The following is a 23724-nucleotide window of genomic DNA, read 5'->3' as shown; positions in this document are numbered from 1 at the left end:
GCATCGATCTCCTCTCTGATTTGGCCAGTAGATTCTAGTGGCTGCTGCGGAGAATGCTTGTTAGAGAAGCCCCTCATGTTTTCCATTCTCCCTGTGTTCATGCCATCCTGGGTTTCCACTGGCTGCTATACCATTGGACCCCAGCTGTGTTCTGGAGAGAATGTCCTGTCCTGTGAGCAGTGGGGTCAGAGGAGAATCCTCTTCTCATGCTCAGAGAGGGTCTCTTCTGGATCCTGATCTCTTCCTCAGTCTGAGACAATAGGATAAACTGCAAAATATAGAAGATCAGGATTGCCCATGAAATGGTGGAGCTTGACCAGGGTCCTCTCACCCTTACCCCAGATTTTTTGCCTCTGGAGAATCTGGAATCTTTTTCTCTTGGGAAAAAAAAATCTAGATGGAGGCAGGATCATTTCTAGTGCTTACAACAGAAGAACTGGTTGTCAGGAATCCTAGGTTCTGTTCTTCATTCTTCCACTGACTCACTGTGTGACCGTAGGAGAATTTAGTCTTTGTGCTCCGTTTCCCTACCTGTGAAATGGAGATCGTAACAAGGGTTAACTCACTATTGTTTGTAAAGCACTTTAACATCTGCAGGTGGAAAGCACTGGATAAATGCAAAGTATTATTACTATTCTATTAAGAAGAGTGCTGTCTGAACTCCCTTCCTTTTCGGGCAGTGTGTAGTGTTTTCTGAAATACTGTTTATATTACAGTAATACCCCACACAGACATAGCAAATGACAGGCTCTTTGTGGCAGAGACTACACTTTAAATACTATAGGCAAAGCGGACACAGGGTGGGAAGGGAAATGGAGACAGAGAGGGGAAGTGATTTGCCCAGGGTCACACATCAGGCTAGTGGCAGAGCTGGGAATAGGACCCAAGTATCCTGAGCCCCAGGACAATGCCCTGTCCACTAGGCTATACCACCTCCCCTGTTATACTAGTAACGGTAAACAACCAACAACCATAACCAGAATGCCATCTGTAATTTCACTTCCTTTCCCTTTTATCTCTGCAGAATCTGAACTGCTTCCTCATTGATAATAATGGGTTTATATTCATTTCCAAGAGATCTACAGAGGTAAGAGGGCTCAGACCTGCTTATGCAATAGAGGGGAGAGTTCAGTTGCATCAGCCTCCAGTTATTCAATAAGCAGACCCAAGATCAGGGCCACACCACAGCCGAATAGGGCATTCAGCACAGTGTCCTCCCTACACCTGTTTTGAGCAAGGGAGTGAGGGTTTGGAGACACAGAACAGGCCCATTTTATCACTTGTCCTTCCAAGCAACAGATCAAACAACTGTTGGGGAGGGGTGCTTAGGGCCAATGGGAGGAGATGGAGACAAAGACTCAGCTGAGAGGCTTCACTGTGTTTCATCCAATCTGCTGAAACCCTCCCCCAGAAATTGGTAAGTGAGTGGGATCTGGAGGTTACAGCCTAGGTCTATGAGTCAGGAGACCTTAGTTCTGTTCCCAGGTGTGGGACTGATTTGGTATATGGCCTTGAGCAAGTCACTCTAGTGCCTCAGTTTCTGCATCTATAAAATGGGGATAGCAATACTTACCTTCCCCTCCCCTCAGGTGTATGGTGAGCCTTAATTAATGAATGCATTAATGCCTGTGAAGTGTATTGGGACCTTCAGATGGAAGGGTACTAGACAATGCAGAGTGTTGATATCATTCTGTCTCTGGGAGTTGGTTGAAGAAATGACTCTAGCTGAATCATTAACAGCAGCCACAGTATAATTAAGCTCAACATCCTTGGGGGAGAGAAGGTACCAAAGGCCTTGTGACACTGAACTTTAGAAAGGGAATTTTTAAAGATAATGAAGAAACTCATCAAAAAGGTTTTTATGTTAAAAGTAAAGAAATTAAAACCCTTACCCTGACTGTGGAGTCTACTGACATAATCTACGAGAGTCACAAAGGGCATTCATTCCCCTAAACTAAAATAGAAGCAGGAAGGCAAGAAAAGAAACAGGATGGTTAAGTGGCTGGGTTCTCAAGCCAAACAAGTGTCCTTCAGAAAATGGAAATCCAGTTCAAGTAAATCCAATAGAAAGGAGCATAAACTATGGCAGGTACAACGTAAGGTAGTGTGACATTTCCCAGAGTACAGTCTGGACTGTTGAACAGCTGTGTCCCCCGCATTCTCCAACCTGGGATGCCTCTTACACTGCTTTGCTGTAAGAGCATCCACTCCTGGCCTGCTCACCCACAGCCTCTAGCATGTAAAATCACTCCCAGCTACCAAGTATTGAGTGCTGCTCACTAGCCACTCATGAATTAACCTGCAGAGCAACACCAGCAAGTTCTCTAGTCCCAGACTTATCTCCCAGAGCTATGCATCTTATACCGTCCAGCACACTACTGAACAATGCAAGCTCATAGAAAGTCCATCATTTCATGAAAGGAAAATGATATGCACAGGCCTTGTTAGGCCAAATGGAGTTTCCCCACACACTTTAATCCAAACATACTGGTTAAGATAAAACAATAAGAAAAGTTTATTAACTACAGAAAGATGGATTTTAAAGGATTGCAAGTGATGATGCATAAAAGTCAGGATCGGTTACAAAAAGGAAAAAAAGAGTAAAACACAAGCTAAGGGTTAACTTAACAAACTAACAAAATTCAAAGCAAAGGTTTTCCTCACCCTACACTGCAGTAAATTTCACAGGCTGGGTCTCTTTTCAGTCTGGGACACTTCCCCTTAGTTCAGTGTCCTTCAGGTATTCATTGATGTTATGAGCAGAGAGAAGGAAGGAAGAGAGGTGAACTGGAGGCCACTGTCTCTCCTTTTTATATCACTGTCCCCTCTTTGAGCCAGCTGGGGTGTTGGAGACAAATAGTCTCTTGTGTATGTGAGTTCTGAACCGTCCCTGTGATGAAATGTAAATTTCTCATTCACACCTTCCTGTTGTTGGAGAATGGCTGCTTAAGCCATAATAGCTCTTTAACACCGGACTGGGTGTTGGTCTGTCCTTTATTCCTGAGAAACTGGTTTGGGCCTGCTTTTCTTAACTTGGAGCATGTTACAGCAATATTATACAGTAGAATCCTATAACTTTACATACAATGCCGATACATGTATTTTACTGGAACACTAATGTTCAGCACATTATGAGTTTTCAAATGATACTTTACAAGGCATACTTTGTACAAAAATTATCATAGTAAGGTAAAAATTGTGACCATAGTGGTATAGACTGTCACAGGTAGAAATTAATGAGAAATTTGAAGAGCAAAAAGCCAAAGACAGAAACAAATAAATTCTTTAAGTAAATCAGAAGGAAGAAACTTGTGAGAGAATTTGTACATCTGCTGGACTATTGGGGAATAAAGAGAACAAGTAAGGACAATTGTTGAGAAACTAAGATCCAAATTCTGATCCCCTTACTTATGATGAGTATCATCTTACTCCACTGAGCTCAGTGGGACTGTTTGTGATGTAATGTGCTACTCAGTGTGGGTAAGGTTGACAGAATCTGGCCCTAAATTATTTCTTTATGTCTATCTTCACTAGAGACGATGCTGGGGAGATACATATCCCAAACCTACTCTTTTCAGATAATGAAGATGGGGCACTCTCAGGGATTCTGATGTCAAAAAAGGAGATGCAGGAACAAACTCAAACTGAAGAGCAGTAAGTCAGCATGGCCAGATGGTGTAGAAAGGAGCTGGAGAATGAAATGTTTAACCTTCTAACAAAAATATGCAACTTCATTAAAATCCACCCTATGCCAGATTACCAGAAAGTTGCAGATATTGTACCTGTCTTTTAAAAAGGCAATGGGGTAATCCTGGGAATAACTGCAGCCTTACTTCAGTACCAGGTACACTGGTTGAAGTGATACTTAAAAACAGAATTTTAAAACACCCAAATGGATATGACAAACGGTACAGCTTCTGTAAAGGAAATTCTGTCTAAACTTCTAGAATTCTTTGCGAGTGTCCACAAAATAGTACATAATGGAGAACCAGTTATAATTTATTGGAACTTTCAAAAAGCTTTTGACAAAATCCCTCACAAGGGGCTGCTAAAGAAACTGTGTAGTTACGTGGTTAGAAATAAAGTACTGTCATAGATCAGAAAGTAGTTAGGAGACAGAAAACAAAGAATAGGAATAAATAGTCCATTTACAACATAGAAAAGGTTACCAATGGGGTGTCCCAAGGTTCCATAGTTAGACTAGTGTTGTTTAATATATTTATCAATAATCTGGGAAAGGGAAGGAGGGAAAGAGCAAGATGGTGAACGGTGCAGATAAAATTATTTAGGTAAGTCAAGATTAGGGAAGACTGTGGGGAACATCAAAATATCTTAATGAAGCTAGGCAAATGGGCAATACAGTGGCAGCTGAAATTCAGTATTGACAGATGTAAGGTAATGCACATAGGAAGGAATAATTTGAACTACACGTATACATTTCTGGGCTCTAATTTAACTCTCAGAAATGAGACCTGGGCAGCACTATGGATATCTCAATATAAACATCTGCTCAGTGTACAGTGATGTCAAAAAAGAAAACAATCTTACTGTGCATAAAGAATGAAATAGAAAATAATATTGCAAATACTGTAATGCCATTAGGTGAGTCACTGATATGCCTTCCCCTGAAATGGTGTGTTTAGTTCTGGCCACTCTCTGCTAGAAGATACAAAAGAAATAGAGGGGCTTCAGAAATTGTTGATAAAATGAGGCATGGGGAAAATTCCACATGAGGAAAGATTGAAAAGCTCAGGGTGGTTTAATTTAGAGAGAAGATGAATATTTACACCTATTTATTTTTCTTCATAATGCAAGAACTAATGGACAGTTAATAAAACAGAAAGTAAAATTTATAAAAGAAACCCTTTGTTTCATTACATTCCGATAACCCATGGAACTCACTGCCACAAGATTTCACCGAGTTAATAACTTAGTAGACTTCAAAACAGCATGGTCCTTTAAATGGTTAATGAGACCACCCACAACTCCATTAGACAGATCAAACAATATAGAAAGGATATAACCCTTATGCTTCAGGGTATAAATCAGCCACCAACTGAGAGGGGGATAGGAAGGAACTTGTCCTTCAGGCAGATTTTTCTGTAAGTCTCCACTCTGGGGTTTCTTGCACCTTCCTCTGAAGCATCTGGTAATGGCTACTGTCAGTCACAGGATATAGAAATAGATGGACCCCTGGTCTGCTCTTACAGGGAAATTCCTATGTTCCTGTTTGTAGGTCTGGGGTGTCTTTTTGACTAAGTTCGACTATTTCTTCACCTTGACCATGCTTAAAAAAAAAAAAAAAAAAAAAGTTACATCCCTGAAGCCATTTGCCCATGGACAAAGGCAACGGCAGACTGCTTAATGACATTATTGCTGTCAGTTCTGGGCACATGGCACCTGTATTCCTCTTGTGCTGCCTCTGCATTGCCCCTGGGTCTTATGGAAAGTGGGGTTTATGCAAAGCTGTTCTCTGGAAGATCTGACGAGTGAAAACCTGTCATTATCATGGATTTAGATAAATTATAAACATTATCCGCGTGCCTCTGAGATCAGGCATTCTGGCAGGCTCCAGTGCTATCAGCTACTCTAGCTATTAACTCCCCAGAGCTAGTGAAAATCATCATTGCCCTTCTCAGTCCACAGCTTGCCAATGACTTTTTGTTCATGTTTCATTTGTATTTAGATTAGCTCTTTATTTCACCTGTTACCATTGGTCTCTAAATTGTTGATTCCTACATGGAATTCCTACAGCTTTTTCCTCTGTGACAGACAAACAAATGGCAGCTACCCAGCCAGGAGAACACACAGGCAGTAGATTTACCAAGTCAGGAGCCTGAGGTCTGGGTAGGGCAGCCTTCCTGGTCTGTGTCTGCACATCTCACCACACTGCAGCCTTTCCCAGCCTGGGTCTCCACACAGTACAACTCACCACACTGCAGCCTTCCTGGATCTCCACATGTGGGACATCTTAACACAGAGAAGTGTTCCTGAATCTGGATTTCCTTGAGGGAACAAGTCAGCCAGCTTGCCACATTGTGTCCCTATCGAGTTAGCTATGTAGGTTATATGTGCCTAGTACTTGATGCTGATGCCAGTGTTTTTCAAGTATATGCTATTAAATACCGAGGCCAATGTCTGTGTATAACAGAGAGAAGGACAGAAGTTCTGCCTGCAGTGCTCATCATGCAAAACAAACCAGGAAGCTCATCAGATCGTAAATGAGTCTGTGCGGGAGAGTCCAGTGAGTCATGCAATACTGTGTGTCTCAAGAGGAAGTTCTCCCTGCACCTCATGGCAGCACAAACTGTTACTGCTCTAACATGAACAGTGGTGGGCCCTTGTTCCTATTTCTCCCTGCATTTGGCCAAAGAAAGGCAACCAAGGAACCAGCTTCTTGTTTAAAACAAATAGAACCTGCCAACAGTGTGACACGTCCCAGCATATATTTCAAGATAAAAATAGAGGAAAATGCCAAAGTGTGCGTGTTCTTACAGTGATGACATGAGCAACTGGGATTGAATTGCCTTAGCTACTCCAGGAGCTGTGAGATCTTCTCCCCCATGTCTCCTCACTCCATCCTGCTGCTGTCCTTTGCCTTGATCTGACACCGCCCCCTGTCCAGGGGAGATAGCCTAGCTTTGATCCATGTGCTGATAACAGGAATTCCGCCCACAGATCCCGTATAGAAGATAGTTTTAAGAACAGACAGTGGATCATGCAAGCCAGGCCTTCCTGTGCGTTGGGAACTGGAGGGGAGAGGGTGGTCCAGTAACCTCTTCCCAAAGGAAGCAAGAAGCTTAGTGAAAGCGGAGAGCTGCAGAAGGTTAGGAGTTGGGCTTTCATGAGTGTAAAGAACTGCTTTGATAAAGAGCCATTTGGGTTTACTAAAAATGGAGTTCTCATGTTGTTATCAAGCGCACAGTACATAAAAGTACCTAGCTTTGAAAATCTAGTACTGTAGGTCAAAAGGCCAGATCATTGCTGTACTTTCTGGGCCTTATTCTCATTTATACTAAGGATCCATTAAATGTTTACATTGCCACTGCAAATGAGAATCAGGCCCTCTGTGCTCAGGAGGAATTGCAGGAACTCAGTAAGACCTCCCAATATTCCTGAACTAGACAGGCCGCACTCAGTCCAACAATGGCCCTTTGACCTTGCCATGCCAGCTGCAGATTATGTTGTGTTAAATCCAACTGTTCTGGCTCTCTTTACTGCTACAGAATGGTATTAAATGAAGCAGCTGGACCAATAACCACCATAATCAGATTGAAAGACCCAGTGAGGTGAAAGAGCTACAGCTTGCTCAGACACCTTTGACTGTGTCTGAGATTATTAAAATCCAAATTGTAGGGGGGGGAAGAGGTGACTTTATGCATATGTATTTGTGGTGGGAATGTCTGGCTCTTTAAGAGTATTGGGAGGAGATTTTTAACCAAGTATTACTAATGTTGGGTGATTATTATCAAATGATTCTTTGGTAAATCCTCCTGGGGCTTCCTAATGGAAAGGGTCACACTCACAGTAATGAAGAATTAATCTCATTTGCTATTGGCTGCTAAACTAGTTTCTCATTAGAAAAGGGAATTTTTGCCCAAACTAGAATGGTTCCATAATATATGGGAGACAATTCTTACGGAAAAAATTAACCCATCAGATCTGTACATTGCAAAATGGACAGAAGACCAATAAATAACTATTTAGTTACCCTATCCCATCCTCAGAGAAAGCACACTTGCCTGAAAACAAACCATTGCTTTGACAAATGTTAAACATAACTATAGTGGACTTACTCTGGTTTGTTAGTAAGTAAAGGCAGAATTGTTGTTGAGTTCAAGAAAATCTCCAGAGGCAACATACATTGACTTCTGTAAAGGACTTTTCATCCTCTGATATTGTAATAGCCTGCCCAATAGATAATCCCGACTATATCTTTGCACAATATTTCTCAAACAAAAAGTGATACAGCCATTTTTGTACTTGTTAATATTGCATCTTTGGTACCTGTATGGCTGTGATTTGTAAAATTGCTTATGGTTCCTAAATAAACATGTAACTGCACATACACATTGTAGCTCTCTGTCCCCCTATAGCCGCTGAACTACACAGAGATTTAAGAGTCCACTACAGATTTTGAGCTAACATAGCTGAGTCTTTTAGCTCAGGCAGGAGAGGCACATGCTTTCAGAACCCGTGAGCACAAGTCACAAATATTCACAAGAGAATACAGGCCCCACTTCAAACTTCAGCCAGTCAAAAGCTGGAGCTAAGTGATACCTCTTTAAAGGTGCTTGTTAGTTATTAACAGTATTCATCAGGTAGTAGATCCTACAGCTTCTAGACAGAATGGATTGGTTTCACCAGTAGAAAGCTTAGGAACTTTATCACTAACATTTCTCTCTTCCCTCTCCCCTTTTATCACTTTGTCTGTGCAGACTGGAAAATTTTTTGGTGAAGTGGATGGCTCAGTAATGACCCAACTCCTAAACATGGGAATGTTCAGGCAGTAAGTGGAGATCTCCTGTGTACCTTTCTTCTCTTAGGAGGTGATAGAGGTGGGGATGAAATGTATTATCCCAGTGACAGTGGTATAGCTGGCTATAAGGACAATGAGGGAAACCATAAGGTGCGGGGCAGGAAGTTCAATTATTTATTTCCCTACTGTCTATTTTCCTACAGATGCTTTTTCACCTAGCATCTTCCCCCTTACCAGAATCCTCACACTTCTTGTTTTCTCCCTTCTCCTGCCAGGCTTCTCTTGCTTACTGGATCCAGCTACTGCAAAGCATTATGGGATCAACTAGATCCCAAACTGCCCGTCTTGCACTATGTAAACTGCACCTATGTCTTAGTCCCATATGTTAGAAGGTGCTATATATATGGAAAGCTTCTCTGCTTTTGGTTGAAAGCTTTTCAGTTTCTCATCAGACCTTGAAAGACTTTAAATGATTGGCTGGCTGCCAGAGACCTCCCCAATAGCTGCAATACAGTTGGTTGAAAATGTTTTCCCTTTGAATGTCCTTCACTGGTTTAGTTGCACAGTAATTCTTTAGTAAGTTCAAAAACAAATTAAACATTTAGATGGATTAAAAATGGCATCTGGGGTAACTCAGGTAGATAAATTATAATCCTCCTGTTCGAGGGCATACAATGGTCACCATCTAGGGTGACCAGATGTCCCGATTTTATAGGGACAGTCCCGATTTTTGGGTCTTTTTCTTATATAGGATCCTATTACCCCCCCCATCCCCGTCCCGATTTTTCACACTTGCTGTCTGGTCACCCTATCACCATCTGAATTCAGGAAGAAATTTCCTCCTATGGTATAGTATTGCACAGTGTAGCCTATGTTAAGTAAAAAATAGGTTTTGGCTTAAGTTAGCCTAAGTGTAGAAGAGTATGGAGAAATTTAAGTTGCTAGTGTAAGAAAAGTTAGAGAGAAATTGAAAACAGTAAAATAGAAAAATTGAAGTTGGCTACAACGTAACTTTGCTCATGTCCTTGCTATGTTTTGCTTATAACTAGTTTTAGCAGTGTTTTAATGTGTTTTTTAAAATGATAAATATTTTATTAAAATGTTATCTAGATTAATAGCATGAAAATACATTGTAATAGATGTAAAAAACCAATAAAAAGGTGGCAAAAAAGTGAATATAGTAATAAGTGGGTTTAATGTTAATTATTCTTATAATAGTTATAAAAAAGTCATTTTGTTAAAATTGAGGAGAGTTCCAATCAATATCAAAAAAGTACCGTTAGGTTCCAACCTTATAAAACTTTACTTTGCTCTGTTGTCAGTGGACTAATCACCCTTCGACATACTATTTCACAGTCAAGTGTAAGTAGAACTGTAGTATTGTGTAAGTAGTAATTGCATGCCTGTTTGCTTAACTAATCATTTTTCTTTTGAATCAAGTTTAGTTTCATCATTCACCGTGTCACCTAGTGGTCCTTTGCTAAATAGATTGTCTGTAACCGACTGAGGGCTCTAATCTGAAAACTAAGTTGTGTTTTGTTGCACCCTTTTCTTTAACAAGTTCATATTAATTGGGATCATTTCAACATAAAAGTTATAGCAGCTACAACACCTCTCTTGGCAGCATCCAGCATTAGCCGCAGACAGGACAGTGGACTAGATAGACCATCACTCTAATCAAGCATGGCAATTCTTATGTACAAAAATATATCCAGGATATAGCCTGAGTAGGAAAAAAATAGCTCACACTTGAGTGACCATCTCATTGATGGTCGCACTTCTTGCTTTTGACTGTTTGCTTGTTTTGCTTTGATTTTATAGGGTGACGATGTACGACTATCAGGCCATGTGTAAAATGCCCTACCATCATCACAGTGGTGCCCGGCCTCTGCTCAGTGTACGTATCTCCCTACAGTCAGCCCATTGCATGAATGCTCATCAGTAGTTTGGTCCAGAACCTCTCTAGTGCCTTGGAACACATTCCTGTTAAGAGATAAGGAACTGTTTGTTCTCAAGTGATGGGAAATTCAAACTTGACATAGATCAGTGCAAATCCATTTCCTTCAGCCATTTACATGCGGTCCCATCATGCCTATCAGGCATACAGGGAACCACAGAAATCTATGCAATGAACTGTCACCAGTACAGTGCCAGGCTTTTCTTAGGTTGCAGTCTGTAGATGAAAGTGGAGGAATTGACTGGGCATTGCAATGTCAGCATCAGGAGAAAGTCCTCTAGGAAGAGGCATTCAGACTATCATGGAAGAGATGAAGACATGGAATAGAGGGGACCAAGACTAAACTTTCTGAGAATAGCACATAGGCCAGGAACTACCTAAAAAGATAGGTAGATTGGGCAATAGGCAATCCATTTTAAAGAAAGGCTGGATGGATTTGGGGTTAAGATGCTGTGTTATTAAAAGCAGACAACACTAACTGTAGTGCAAGGCTGCTAATGCCGCAGCTTGTACCAAAAGTACCACTTACCAGCAGATAACAGCATTCTAAACTGGCATTGTCCCATTTAGTAGGTTTATTTCCTCCCTGCTCTGTGCTCTCAGAGGTCATCCATACCAGAGGAAAATCATCAAGTAATTACATCTTCAAAGTCCCATGCACATTTGGGATAAACTCTCTGACCCAATGTGAGTGGAGGTGTGGAGATATTATTGGTGGCAAGGAGACTACACTGGCTTTTGATGCATTTTGCAAATTTCCCATTGATTCCAAGAGCTTAAATTCTAGCCCCTCTCCAAGAATTTGCTTGATAGAGAGAACCTAGATGAAAAACTGAGTCCTGCAGGATGACTGTCTTTTCTGTGAGCAGAACTTTATGGTATTTCTTTTTTCTTTTTCTCCAGCCCATTTATACCTTTCTTGCTGCAGTGAAGTGGCTGATAAGTGATTTCCTCGTGTGAGTACAACATTTTGGGAGGATCACACCAACAGGGGAGAGATCTAAGACAAATACAAGCACAGGCTTATTGTTAAGACATGACTACAGTAGAACCTCAGAGTTACAAACATCTCGGGAATGGAGGTTGTTTGTAACTCTGAACAAAACATTACGGTTGTTCTTTTAAAAGTTTACAACTGAACATTGACTTAATAGAGCTTTGAAACTTTACTATCCAGAAGAAAAATGCTGCTTTCCCTTTATTTTTGTAGTTGTTTACATTTAACACAGAACTGTATCGCGTTTGCTTTTTTGGGGGGGGGTCTCCGTTGCTGCCTGATTGCATATTTCTGGTCCCAAATGAGGTGGGTGGTTGACTGGTCAGTTCATAACTCTGGTGTTCATAACTTTGAGGTTCTACTGCATAGGCATTTCTTTAGCATTCATCAGCATAGTACCTGAGCACCTCACCACAGCCCTGTGAAATACAGAAGTACTAATATTCCCATTTTGCAGATTGGGAAACAGAGGCACAGAGTGGTCATGTGATTTGCCCAAGGTCAAAGTGCAAAGTCTGTGACAGAACCAGAAATTTCACCTAGATCTCCCAACAACCAGTGCAGTACCTTTAACCACTAGACCATCCTTCCTTTTCAGATTTGACTAGGATCAGTTGAGAGCAATTGTTCAGTTGAAAAGAGATAAAGAAAGAAGAAATTAGTCTGTTCAAATAAGAATCCTAGTGCCATGCTGGAGACTACACCCTGTGTTTCCTGCACATGGTGCAGTTTAGGAGGATGGGGAGGCAGGGGAGAGAAAGAGATTTAAACAGGAGCACTGGAGTCAGCTTCCCCTCAGATTGAGAGGAAGTTCAGATCTACATCTGGGTCCAAATGTTGCAGCTTCGACGAATCTTTACATTGGGCCCAAACTGAAGCACTGAATCTAAACATCCTTGAAATCTGGGAAAGATCCAGAGTTCAAGGCTTGAGCCCATCTGTAGTACAGATGAGTTCACCAGGCACACACTGCAGCTGTCGCTGTGTTTGCCTAGTACCTGCTTCTGTCGCACTGATCAATACTTACTCCACAGCTGTTCTCAAGATGCTCGAGTCATTTCTCAGCCTCAAAGGCCACAAAGCTAATGAATGCACTGGGTAGGGGGGTAGCTTACACTGTCCTTTGGGAATAAGCCATTCCAGCATGAACAAAGCAAATCAGAGAGCCAAAGGGATGTGCTGAAAGGGTGAAAAAGGTCTCAGGCTTCTGCTGCAAGAAAATTCACATTGCACATTTTAGGACTTGGGCTCTTTAGGCCATGGCAGTCCACTGGGCCATCTCTGACATCTGTATCCTTCTGGACTACTGTAAAATGTCCTCTCTCCTTGCTCTTTTGTCAGATTTCTTTTGGAGTTCAATATTTGTGGCTTCTGGCACTCAGACAACTTGGCAGATGGTAAGTATGCAGGAATACAGCTTCCCCATAGCACACAAATGTTACAGCACCACCGGAAGAAGGAGTTACACAGAGAATTTTTGCACAGTGCCAAGGCAACACTCGCACATTGGCACCAGGAATTTAGTCTCCGGGTCCTATTACCACCATGTTCAAGACCCGCTGAAGCTCCAAAACTGAAAAGCACTCAGAATGAAGTTCTTGTCTCCGTGTCCCAGTGCCTGGAGCTACAGTGACTTTACAGCAGCTTAATATCATGGGAAGTGGTAGAATGGTTTCTTCTCTCCTGGTATCCTGACAAGTTTTCCCCTCATTGGACCAATGAATATATAAGTCAGCTGTGGTGCATATTCAGTTAAAAGACTCCCTCAGGTTCTATAGCCAACATATAATTCTCTGTTAAATGATACAGGATGGTTTTAAAAACCTATAATTTGTCATTTCCTACTACATTCTATAGGGTATCTATCAGTCAAGACAATGAAAACAGAACATTGCACAATAGTTGAGCACAATGCCTCATTAGGCGCTGGAAGGATCTGTATGAATTAGGCTGTATTGTAATATGAAATCCTCACTAGTTATTCATAGGTAAATCCTGCTTCTGTTGAAGACAACAGCAAAATCCTCATTGACTTTGGTATTTGGCCTTCAGTTGCTCTGCATTTCCCAGTATTCTGAAGAGCTCGATCTTATGCTAAGAAGGTGAAATTCATCCTGTTCAGAGTCAGCACGAGACACAAGCACCATTTAAGTCCCACTTAAGTCCTCAAAATAAGGATTAACTGGGACTTCTGAAATGATGGGACTTGTGTAGGCTTTCTGAACAAGCGTGAACTTCATGCAAAATACATAAATGCTATGGCCCTCCTGAAGAGTGGCATATTTCCTTCAGGATCACATAGGTTCACAGAAGTGGGGGGCAGGAAGGAGAGAGAAACAGGTTAGATTACCAAATCCATTCCCGCTGTCTGTGCAAGAGAGAGTGCCCTTATTAGAAGATACATCAAGTGAGTGAAAGGTTTGGTTCTATGTGTCCATAACTATGTGTCACTTTAAATGGATGTGTTTTGTTTTAATTATACTCTCTTGTTGGGGGGGGGGTCTGATTTCTGTACTATTCATCATCACTTCCTTCTCTGCTTTCTTTCATTTTCCCCTCGCTCCATCCATGACCTCCCCATGTGACTTCATACATTCACTGTGCTGCCATCTTGTGTGACTGTCATGTGAACCCATCTTCATTATGTGACTCGGATAGCCAAGTCCGTCTTCCATCATTGTAAGTAGACTGAACAATTTGAGTTTCCTTGGAATGGAAAGTGGAGGTTCACAAAGCATTTAGTCAGAAGCCTTAAAATGGGAAGGGGCAAGCAAACCGGTCTTTTGGTTTTTTCCTGCAACAGTCCTGAATTTGCAGTGAGGTTTCAGAGTAATGCAGGTGGTGCAATTCTTTGCACTGCCAATGGTGGTGATAGAGCTGCTGTTAATTGTTGTTTATTGAGCTGCCAATATGGGCCAGGTCTCTGAGAAGTCAATACAAGGAGGAAAATACTAATCTCTTTAGTGATTGGCTGACCAGACAAAGCCTAGCCACTTATTACTACAATACAGATGGATCCTTGGCCACTTATAACATCAGCAAGTATGAAGGGGTATTTGACTTACTAGGCCTTGTAGGGGACTTGGAGACCCAGCTGTCACTGTGTCTTTTTCCAGGAGCTATGCAGGAAATGAACAAATGATAACCCACTCCTTCATATGAAATAAACCACACTGTTTTATGCACTTCAAATATTAACAGGCAATGTCGGGTTTCCTTCCACAATATCTTCGCTTAACTCCTCCTCACCAATAGAGCTGCAGTAATGCCAAAATAGTTAAATCAATATACACCCCCCCAACTGGGGACTCAGTTGCATCAGTCTAAAAGTACCTTATACTGGTATAGCTTATTCTTATTCGCTATGGGAATAGCTATACTGATATAAGGTACTGCTATAAGTGCATCCACACTAGGGGAGTTTTACCACTTTAACTATATGAGTACAGTTAGAAACAGTGCGTGATAAGGCCTAGTATTACTTTATCAATGTAACCAGAGAGTAATCTCTCAAACAATTCTCCTTCTACACTGGTTTTCCTGCACCACCTGGTGGCTTTAAGTATCATTGCACTTCATTTTTGTCAGCAACTTTGCCTTTTTTATTTTATTTTTTGCATCGTCCACATTTTTCTTTCAATCCATTTCTCTGGGCATATCTACACTTACTGGTAAATTGGCACTGCTGCAATCAATGCGTGTCGATTTAGCAGTTCTGGTGAAGACACGTTAAATTGATGGGAGAGTCCTCTCCTATCGATCTGTGTACTCCACCTCGGTGAGAAGTGTAAGGGAAGTCAATGGGAGACACTCTCCCGTCGACTCAGCGCAGTACAGCCACCGTGGTAAGTGGATCTAACTATGTCGACTTCAGTTACATTATTCACATAACTGAAGTTACGTAAGTTAGATCGATTTACCATGGTAGTGTAGACCAGCCCTCTGTCTCTCCGTTCCCCAATCCTCGTTTCTGACTTCATCTCTTTTTGCCATCGCAGCTCACAAGCATAAGAAACATGATATGCTGCAGCCATGTGACACAGAATACCCTGTCTTTGTGTACGAGACCACCATCAAAGAGACCAACGGGCTGATCGAGTGCGGAGACTGCCAAAAGTAAGAAATAAAACTCCTTTATTTCAGGATTTTACCCATAGGCCTGCACTCCTTCCTCTGGCTCATCCCAGCTCATTGATGCCACCTGAAACTCACTGAAAGAGAATGACAATATTTGAGAACAATCCCCTGATACTCTGTGCCTGTTTGTAGCATTTCTAAAGCACCTCACATGATCAGTGGAACTCCCTGGCCACATTGCATGTCAGCAGAGGTAGACAGAGAGGTCTGTCAGAAACCCTGGTTTTAAAATAACACAAAACCAAAATCTCCTATTAATACCAAGAGCTGGTTGGGAAGTGGGCAAAAATGCACACACACACAAAATCAGTCATTTTCATTCCACAGATTAAAGAGAGGAACAATGTTTTGCTTATTCAAAATTTTTACAAACATTTTCTGTTTAGAAAGCATTCGTTTTCAATAGTTTTCAGTTTTCCTTTTTCTCCCTATTTTCATTTGTTTCCCTCCTCCCTTCCATTTTTTCCAAGGAAAAAAGGGGGCAGGGAAAAGAAGAAATAAAGGAAAAAATATAAACCAAAAAAGGCAAAAAGTGGGCAAATTTCTTGCTTTCCAATTTCTTAAAAAAATAGAAAATTAAAAAAAATTGTGAAAGTTTCTGATTTTGAATAAAGGCCATTTTTCAACTAAAATGTGACCAGCTCTTAATAACCCTCAAATTATTAAAGCTGAAAATGATTAAAATTAGATTTTTTTTTACCCTTTATGCTAGTGAGTTTCACATTTTCATTTATAGTCGGGTTGCCATGCACTAGCCTAATGCTGAAGTCTTTGCCACCCACACACTGCAGAGAGATATTTAAATCCATTTTTAACACTTCTATTGATTTTAGGCTTTGCAAAATCTAATTTTTCACAGAACCCAAGTGTGGACTCTAAACAAATATAACAGATGTCCTGGGTAACTATAGATCAGTTAGCCTGATATCAGTCCCAGGCAAAACAATGGAAAAACTGACATGGGATTCAATTGATAAAGAATTAAACAACAGGTATATAATTAATGCTAGTTAACATGGTTGAAACCCAATTTCATTCTGTGAGGAGACTACAAGTTTGATAACGGTCACTGTGTAGATGTAATAGACTTTTGCAAGACAGTGGACTTAGTACCACATGACATTTTGATTTAATAATTAGCACTATACAGTATCGCTAGAACACATATTAAATGGATTAAGAACTGGCTAACTGACAGATCTCAAAAAGTAATTGTCAATAGGGAATCTTCAAAGAAAGGGGGAGGGTGGTGTTTCTTGTGAGGTTCTACAGGGATCAATGCTAGACCCAATGCTATTCACCATTTTTATCAGTGATCTGGAAATAAATATAAAAACACTGCTGATAAAACTTGCTGGCAACACAGATTGGCAAATAATGACAAAACAGTGCAGTCATGCAGAGCCACCTACACCACTTGGTAACCTGGGCCCATTCAAACAAAAGGCAAATGCAAAGTTGTATATCTAGGGCCAAGGCATGCAGGCCATGACGACAGACTGGACTATATGCTAGAAAGCAGAGACTGAAAAAGTTTAGGGGATCACAGTGGACAAGCAACTCAAGGGGAGCTCCCAATGCAATCCTGTGGGGAAAAGGGCTAATGTGATCTTTGGATATACAAACAGGGAAGTAGTGAGTAGGAGTAGAGGTGATTTTTACCTCTGTATGCTGCATTGGTCAGACGGATACTAAAATACTGTGTACAGGTCTGGTGTCCTTTGAAAAGAAGGTTGCATAGTTTGAGAAGATGCAGAAACGAGCCACCAAAATTATTCAAGGGCTGGAGAAAATGCCTTACAGTGAGTGCTGTAAGAGCTCCATCTGTTTAGAGTCTCAAAAAGAAGAGTGAGAGGTGATTTGATTACTGAGTACAAGAACCTTTATGGGGAGAAAATACTGGGTACTAATTACAGGGTTCTTTAGTGGAGAAGGGCATAATAAGATTATGAACCAATGAATGGAAGATGAGGCCAGACAAATTCAGATTAGAAATAAGACACGTATTTTTGACAGTCAGGCCGATTAGCTCTTGGAACAAACCACCAAGAGAAGTGAATGGATTTTCCAGCTCTTGTTGTCCTCATAGCAAGACTGGTTGCCTTTCTGAAAGATGTGCTTTAGCCAAACACACCACCAGTTATTGGGCTCAATACAGGGGTTTCTGGGTGAAGTTTAAAGCGCTGTGATATATAGGAGGGGCAGGTTAGATGATCTTATAGTCTCTTGCAGTCTATGAACCTCTGAATTGTGCAGATTGGGAAATACATATGGGACCAGAGTGGAGCTATGTTTATTAGAATAAACATTTAGAGCTAAATTGTGAGTTTGCCGATAGGAATTGAGAATAGGTCACAATTTCCTCCCCCACCTTCTGCTTCCTCCTACCAGTAACAAATCAAGCTACCATCCCCAGCACAGCTCTATGGCGGGTCGGGGACACAAGTGTGGAGTGAGAGCTTTCTGGACCCAAGGGCCAGGTAGCCTGCACAGGAGCATAAAGCAGAGTGGGGCGCTGCATTCTGATTCTCCCTTAGGCCTGGTCTACACTGGGGGTGGGGGGGGTCAATCTAAAAGACGCAGCTTCAGCTACAAGAATGGCATAGCTGAAGTCGACATATCTTACATGGAATTAAAATTAATTACTTCGCATCCTCGCGGCACGGGATTGACGGCTGCGGCTCCCCTTACACCCGCCCATGTGTACACTGACAGCCACCCATACGTATATTAGAAGCTGCCCACAGAAACTGCAAGGTGGGTGAGGTAATATCTTTTATTGGCCCAGCTTCTGTTGCTGAGAGAGAAGCTTTTGAGCCACGCAGAGCTCTTCTTCAGGTCTGGGAAACTTACTCAGAGCATCACAGCACAATGCAAGGTGGAACAGATTGTTTAGCTTAAGTAGTTAGCACATATTATAAGGGACCATTCAAGGTAGAGTGGCCCAGTCATAAGACAGAAAGAGGGGGTTAGACAATTACAGATGGTTGTAATAAGCCATAAATCCAGTGTCTCTGATCACTGATTTTTAATGTCTAACAGAGTTATGAATTTAAGCTCCTAGGCTTGGCTTTTGAAAGTGTTGTGCAGGTTTCCTTTGAGGATAGGGATTTAGCGTGATCACTCTGTGAAAAGTGTTTACCCACAGGTGATAGGGTGTTTTTGTCTTGTATCATTTTCTTGAATGAATTCAGTCAAGAGTGTAGTGATTGTCTGGTTTCACCCACATGTTGTGATAGGCATGTGTAGGATCTATGGATCTTGAAAGGTGTGTTGTGTGGGGTGTTGATCTTTGTAGCAGTGGAGATAGATCTGCAGGTTTTGCATGTTGTTCTGGCAGGATCTGGTGCCACTTTGAGTTGGTGTTTCCGGGTCTATGGGGAGCTTGCGTATGAGGATGAAAAAAAAATGCAGACATTCTTATTTTGCCATCATCGCTACACAATGCTGCACAGCATCTTCTTCCATTCAACGTTTACAGGTTACAGAATACCTGCTCCCCTCAAACTCCCAGCAGAGGGCAGCAGAGCACTGCAGTTCACACTTGTTTCAACTGACTTTTTAGAGAGACTGCCTTTGGGGGTCATCACCAGATCTGAGAGAAGAATGGGGAGGGGTTTGGTTTGGGGACTGAACTGAAAAATCTGTCTGGATTCAAACCAAAACCATTAAAAACAAGTTTTTGTCAAACTTGAAACAAAAATTAAAAATTTGTTTCAAATCAAACAAAATATTTTTGGTCAATTTGAAATGAAGTTTTTCAGTTTTTCTATTTGATGTGGCCCATTTTGGGTGTTTATTACATCTCCCCATGTTTGGGGGGTGGATTTTAAATAAAGATATTAGAAAATCTGAATCTGAAATTTTATGAAACAAAAAGGCAAAAGAAAACATTTCCAAATGTTCAAAACAAAAATTTGAAATAAAACACATTTAATATTGGGGGGGCGGGAATTCAGTTTCTCAGCCAAAGCTATATGTCAAATTTGACCCAAATTCATAAATAGATTCAGAGCACCAAAAATGCATTTTTCAATGGCACAAAACTCAGCAAATGCAAAGAGACAGCAAGCATCACGCAACCACGTTACATGAATGTGCTGTTTTGTATTACTCTGTCTCTATTTTTCTCAACCAAGTTTCTCCAACCTAAGCAAATTCTTACCTTTATAGGACAATATATAACACACACAAACGTCGTGTGTGTATTTGCCTAGTTTGGATTTTTAAAAGTCAAATGAGTTTGGCATTATCTGAAGATAAAAAGGTACCTTAATAATGTCATCAACTGAACATCACCTCTCCTTCCCCTGCATTCTCTCTGTTCTTCTCCCTTCCCTATCCTTTCCCTCCTGCCATCTCTCTTTCCCATTCTCTCTTCTCCTTATATTCCTTGCCCATGGCCATTATCATCAGGTGCTGCAATTTCCCGATCTGCTATTCTAACCATGTGCTTTGGGGTGGGTGGGGGGATATGCTTTCTTTCTCTCTCTCCCTCCTACAGGATGTTTGTAGCGCAGCAGATTGTCAACAGTAACCTCCTGCTCCTGGTTACAGATGCTACCTGTGACTGCAGCATCTTCCCACCTGTACTCCTGGAAGCAAAAGAAGTCAAATATATCCTTCTTCTATCACAGCATGTGTTAGACTCTGCAGCCCTTTCTGCTGTTCTCCCACTGCAACAATTAGTCTGGGGGCGGAGGATCTGTTCCTGTAGCAATTAGGCTGGGGGAGGATTGAGGAGGAAAGAGCAGGGAGGTATAGCTCCACTTGTGATGCAGCAGGATGCAAGTGTGGATACAATAGGCAGGCATGGTGGAGGGAGCAGAGAGATAGAGCAGGCAGGTTAGAGGTGTGGTTGGAAATGAAAATCTTCCCTTTTAGGCACCCAAGAACTCTAACCCCATTTAGAGCCTGGTGTTGAAAAGTGGCCTCCATTGGGATGAGCAGAGCGCTGTGCCAGCCATTCACTGCAATGCAGGGGCTCCTGCGTTGATATCTATGCTCACTCCCTGCCCCATATACCTGCGATGGAAGGGAGCAGCAGCCCAGTGGGGACTCCAGCACTGTGGAGTAGCCCAAGCAGGCGTGTACATGGATCCTCCCACCCCCTCACTCCCCAGCACAGGTATACATGAGGACTCATGACTGAGCTGTAACTTGTTAAAAATACAATAGTCCTTCCTGTTCTGTTACTGCCCCTTATAAATAACCAGTTACGTACCCTGCAAGTGGAAGCTGGACCCGACTCTCCCCTTGTGAACTGGCCTCAATTGACCATTACCTATTTGTATAAGCTACAGAGGGAAGGCATTTTGCAGACTGCGCTGGAATTCTAGGGAATGCACTCACTGTTGCACCAGCCCTTCGAGGGTCAGCAGCTTATTTAAATACACTAGAAAACCTAATCTGGGAACTTCTGAAACAACACAGGGAGAACAGCTGTAATGCTTTGTTTTCATAGAGCACTAGCAGATAATCTCAAAATGGCTCACAAACACTAAGAAACCCAGCACCTCTGAGAGGCAGGGAAGTATTGTTATCCGCACTTTACAGCTGGGGAAGCTGAGGGACAAAAACACTTGCCCACGCTCACACAGGAAGCCTGTGGTTGAGGCAGGAGTCGAAACTTTATCACCTTGCGCCGAAGGCAATGCCTTAACCACAAAATTATCCTGCCGCCCTCTGCTACAGAATATACAAAAATTCTGAACAAGAATCACTGGGAACCTAAGTGAATGGAAACATGACTTCCCAATTGCCAGCCCCTGAGAGTGCTGGAGGAGGGCATAGAAGCTACATGTCAGACACTTCCATACAGACCAGTTAACTCCGTGCCTGGTATCACACAGTAGCAGGGTCAAATACAGTTAATAGGAAAAGTAATGACTAGTTGGCATGATTTGTGATGTTAAAGCATAGCCATGGTAGAGGTGGGGAAGAACCATGGGGTTGGGATAATAGGGGGAGGAAAGAGACAGACATGATGGTGATGGTAGAACAGACGTCTGAGAACAGCGGCCCAGTTATTGGTAAGTCACCTACAGCAGTTGTTTCTTTAATTCAGTCCTGCAGGATCATGCCCTTTCCTCATTAACTATGGTCACATTAAGCTTTCTGTCTCTATTATCCCGTCACCATGAAAGAAAGCAGCTAAGCATTTCCACCTTCTCCCCAGCCTCTGTTCTGTGTGCTCCCTCCCTGGCACAGAGCCAACCTGGGATTTCTTTTTATAATCTTTTGCTTCCATACCGCAGCTTATTTCTTTTTACAGCCTTGGAGACTAGTCCTCCCACGTTGTGAGTTTGCCTCTGTCCCCTCTTATCCTACTTCCATCTGAATTCCTAGGGCCCTTGGACACAGCTTTAAGATTCAGTCATAGCCTCGCTAGGCTGCGTGAGGGACCTCACAGACTTTTGTCTGTGCTGCTTTTGTCCCTTTCTAAATGCTACTGTTGATCTTAATGGCAATACACATAATGCTTCGGTGAAGTGCGACAGGATGCGCTCCCAGAAACTGAGACGGCGGCCAGATACCTGCCACGCATTCCATCCAGAGGTACAGTAGGGACCATGGGGCTTTGCAGCTGGGGCTGTGTGTGTTCGGTCTCATTCACACCACTACACCTACTGCATAGGCTCAGAAATGCCCAAGAGCTTATTATTCTATAGTGGTTTTCCACTTAATTAGGGTGATCACCTTTTCAAAAACACAAAACCGCCCCCTCTGCAGTTCCCAGCCAATGGGAGCTGCGGAGGCAGCACTCAGGGCGGGGAAAGCACGTGGAGCCTCCCTGGCTGCCCCATGCCTAGGAGCCAAAGGGACATGCTGGCTGCTTCTGGGGAGCTGCATGAAGCCAGGTAGGGAGCCTGCCAACCCTGCGCCAACCGGACTTTTAGCAGCCCAGTCAGCGGTGCTTACTGGAGCCGCCAGCGTCCCCTTTCGACTGGGTGTTCCAATCAAAAAATGGACACCTGGCAACCCTACTAGCAGAAGCCTTTGTTTTTAGACCCAAGATCCTAGTCCCCTACCCTACACCTGTGTGTGTTTTAGCAAATGGCAAATCCTGTACATATGTAGCCAGCCATGGACCCAATAGATTTTGCTGCCTCAGCCTACTGCACCTAAAGGCAGGAAGTGCAGATCCTTGCACTAGTAAACGGCTGTGAATGAATCCCTCAAAGCCTATAAACTGGTGCATGGAGCGTGTTGCTTGCAAAGGGCTGCAGAGGGGCTGCACAGGAGGTAAATCCATGCAGTCTTTGGAGCCCTGAATCCCAGCACCAATGCCATGGGGTGTGGATCCTACAGCACTCAGAGGCTGGGGGAGCAATTTCTGGTACTAGTGCATGGGTCTTTGAGAGCTCTAAGACAGAGGTTTTAGGACGGTTGGTTTTCCAGCTGTCTACATGAATGGGTGACATGCTCTTGGAGGGTCCCCCAGCGTGAAGGCATGAGGCCCTTACTCTTGACCTGTCCCTTCCTCTCTGCTCAGTGTCATATTGTCTCACAGTATTCACTGCCTCTCATTCCGCTGGCTGCAGCCTCCACCCATTATGTTCCATGAGCCCCTGAGCATCCTATCAGGGGGATGAATCATTTTACTTGCCCTCTTGTGACCCTAGAAATAGATTTGCTGATCTTGTGCCTCCTTCTCATTTGTTCTCAGGAGAATGCTCAGGACTGCGGTGGAGCTGCTGAGATCTCAGCCTCGCTGACATTACTCCTTCTAGCGCTGGTGACCTTTGCTCTCCTCCTGCGGTGACAGAGTCTACCACATCCTTACAGTTTGCAGAAATGGTGGATAATACAAGGGAGTCCACTACTTCCCAGGGACATTCTTAGAGCCAGAGAGTTGGAGCTGTAGGAGCCCACGATGTAGGCATTTTGACTCCCTGTGGACTTGTGGGGACAAGGCATTAGAGACCCCTCACATATTGGCCTGTCTCTCGGACAAAAGGCTTATAGTTCAGTTTTGTGTTTACAATGGAAGCTATTTCTTCCGGAAGAACTTGCAGCTTGAGTCCCGGCCACCACGGGTGTGGATCAAATGGGATTAACTGTCTGCAATAAATACTGGATCGGATATTCCCAGCTCTGGGGACCTTACCTGACAGATCAGCGGAGCTCATGAGGGATGTGAAGGCACCAGGA

General features: G+C 42.6%; 1 protein-coding gene across 1 annotated transcript in view; it reads left to right on the top strand.

Annotated features, from left to right (window-relative positions):
• Positions 1-23434, top strand: part of CACNA2D4 (calcium voltage-gated channel auxiliary subunit alpha2delta 4) — a 155081-nt gene extending 131647 nt beyond the window's left edge. Inside the window, exons 29-38 of the mRNA XM_034758909.1 lie at positions 1025-1087; positions 8439-8509; positions 10301-10376; positions 11340-11392; positions 12775-12830; positions 14092-14112; positions 15432-15549; positions 20075-20187; positions 22046-22128; positions 23240-23434. Coding sequence (XP_034614800.1) covers positions 1025-1087; positions 8439-8509; positions 10301-10376; positions 11340-11392; positions 12775-12830; positions 14092-14112; positions 15432-15549; positions 20075-20187; positions 22046-22128; positions 23240-23335 — 750 coding nt within the window. The 3' untranslated portion in view covers positions 23336-23434. The remainder of the gene's footprint in view (positions 1-1024; positions 1088-8438; positions 8510-10300; positions 10377-11339; positions 11393-12774; positions 12831-14091; positions 14113-15431; positions 15550-20074; positions 20188-22045; positions 22129-23239) is intronic.
• The last annotated feature ends 290 nt before the right edge of the window (positions 23435-23724 follow it).

Source organism: Trachemys scripta, chromosome 1 (genome assembly GCF_013100865.1).
Source record: "Trachemys scripta elegans isolate TJP31775 chromosome 1, CAS_Tse_1.0, whole genome shotgun sequence".
In the NCBI taxonomy this organism is placed as follows: domain Eukaryota; kingdom Metazoa; phylum Chordata; order Testudines; family Emydidae; genus Trachemys; species Trachemys scripta.
The sequence above is the reverse complement of the archived record's forward strand: the minus strand, read 5'-3'. Positions and strand labels throughout refer to the sequence as shown.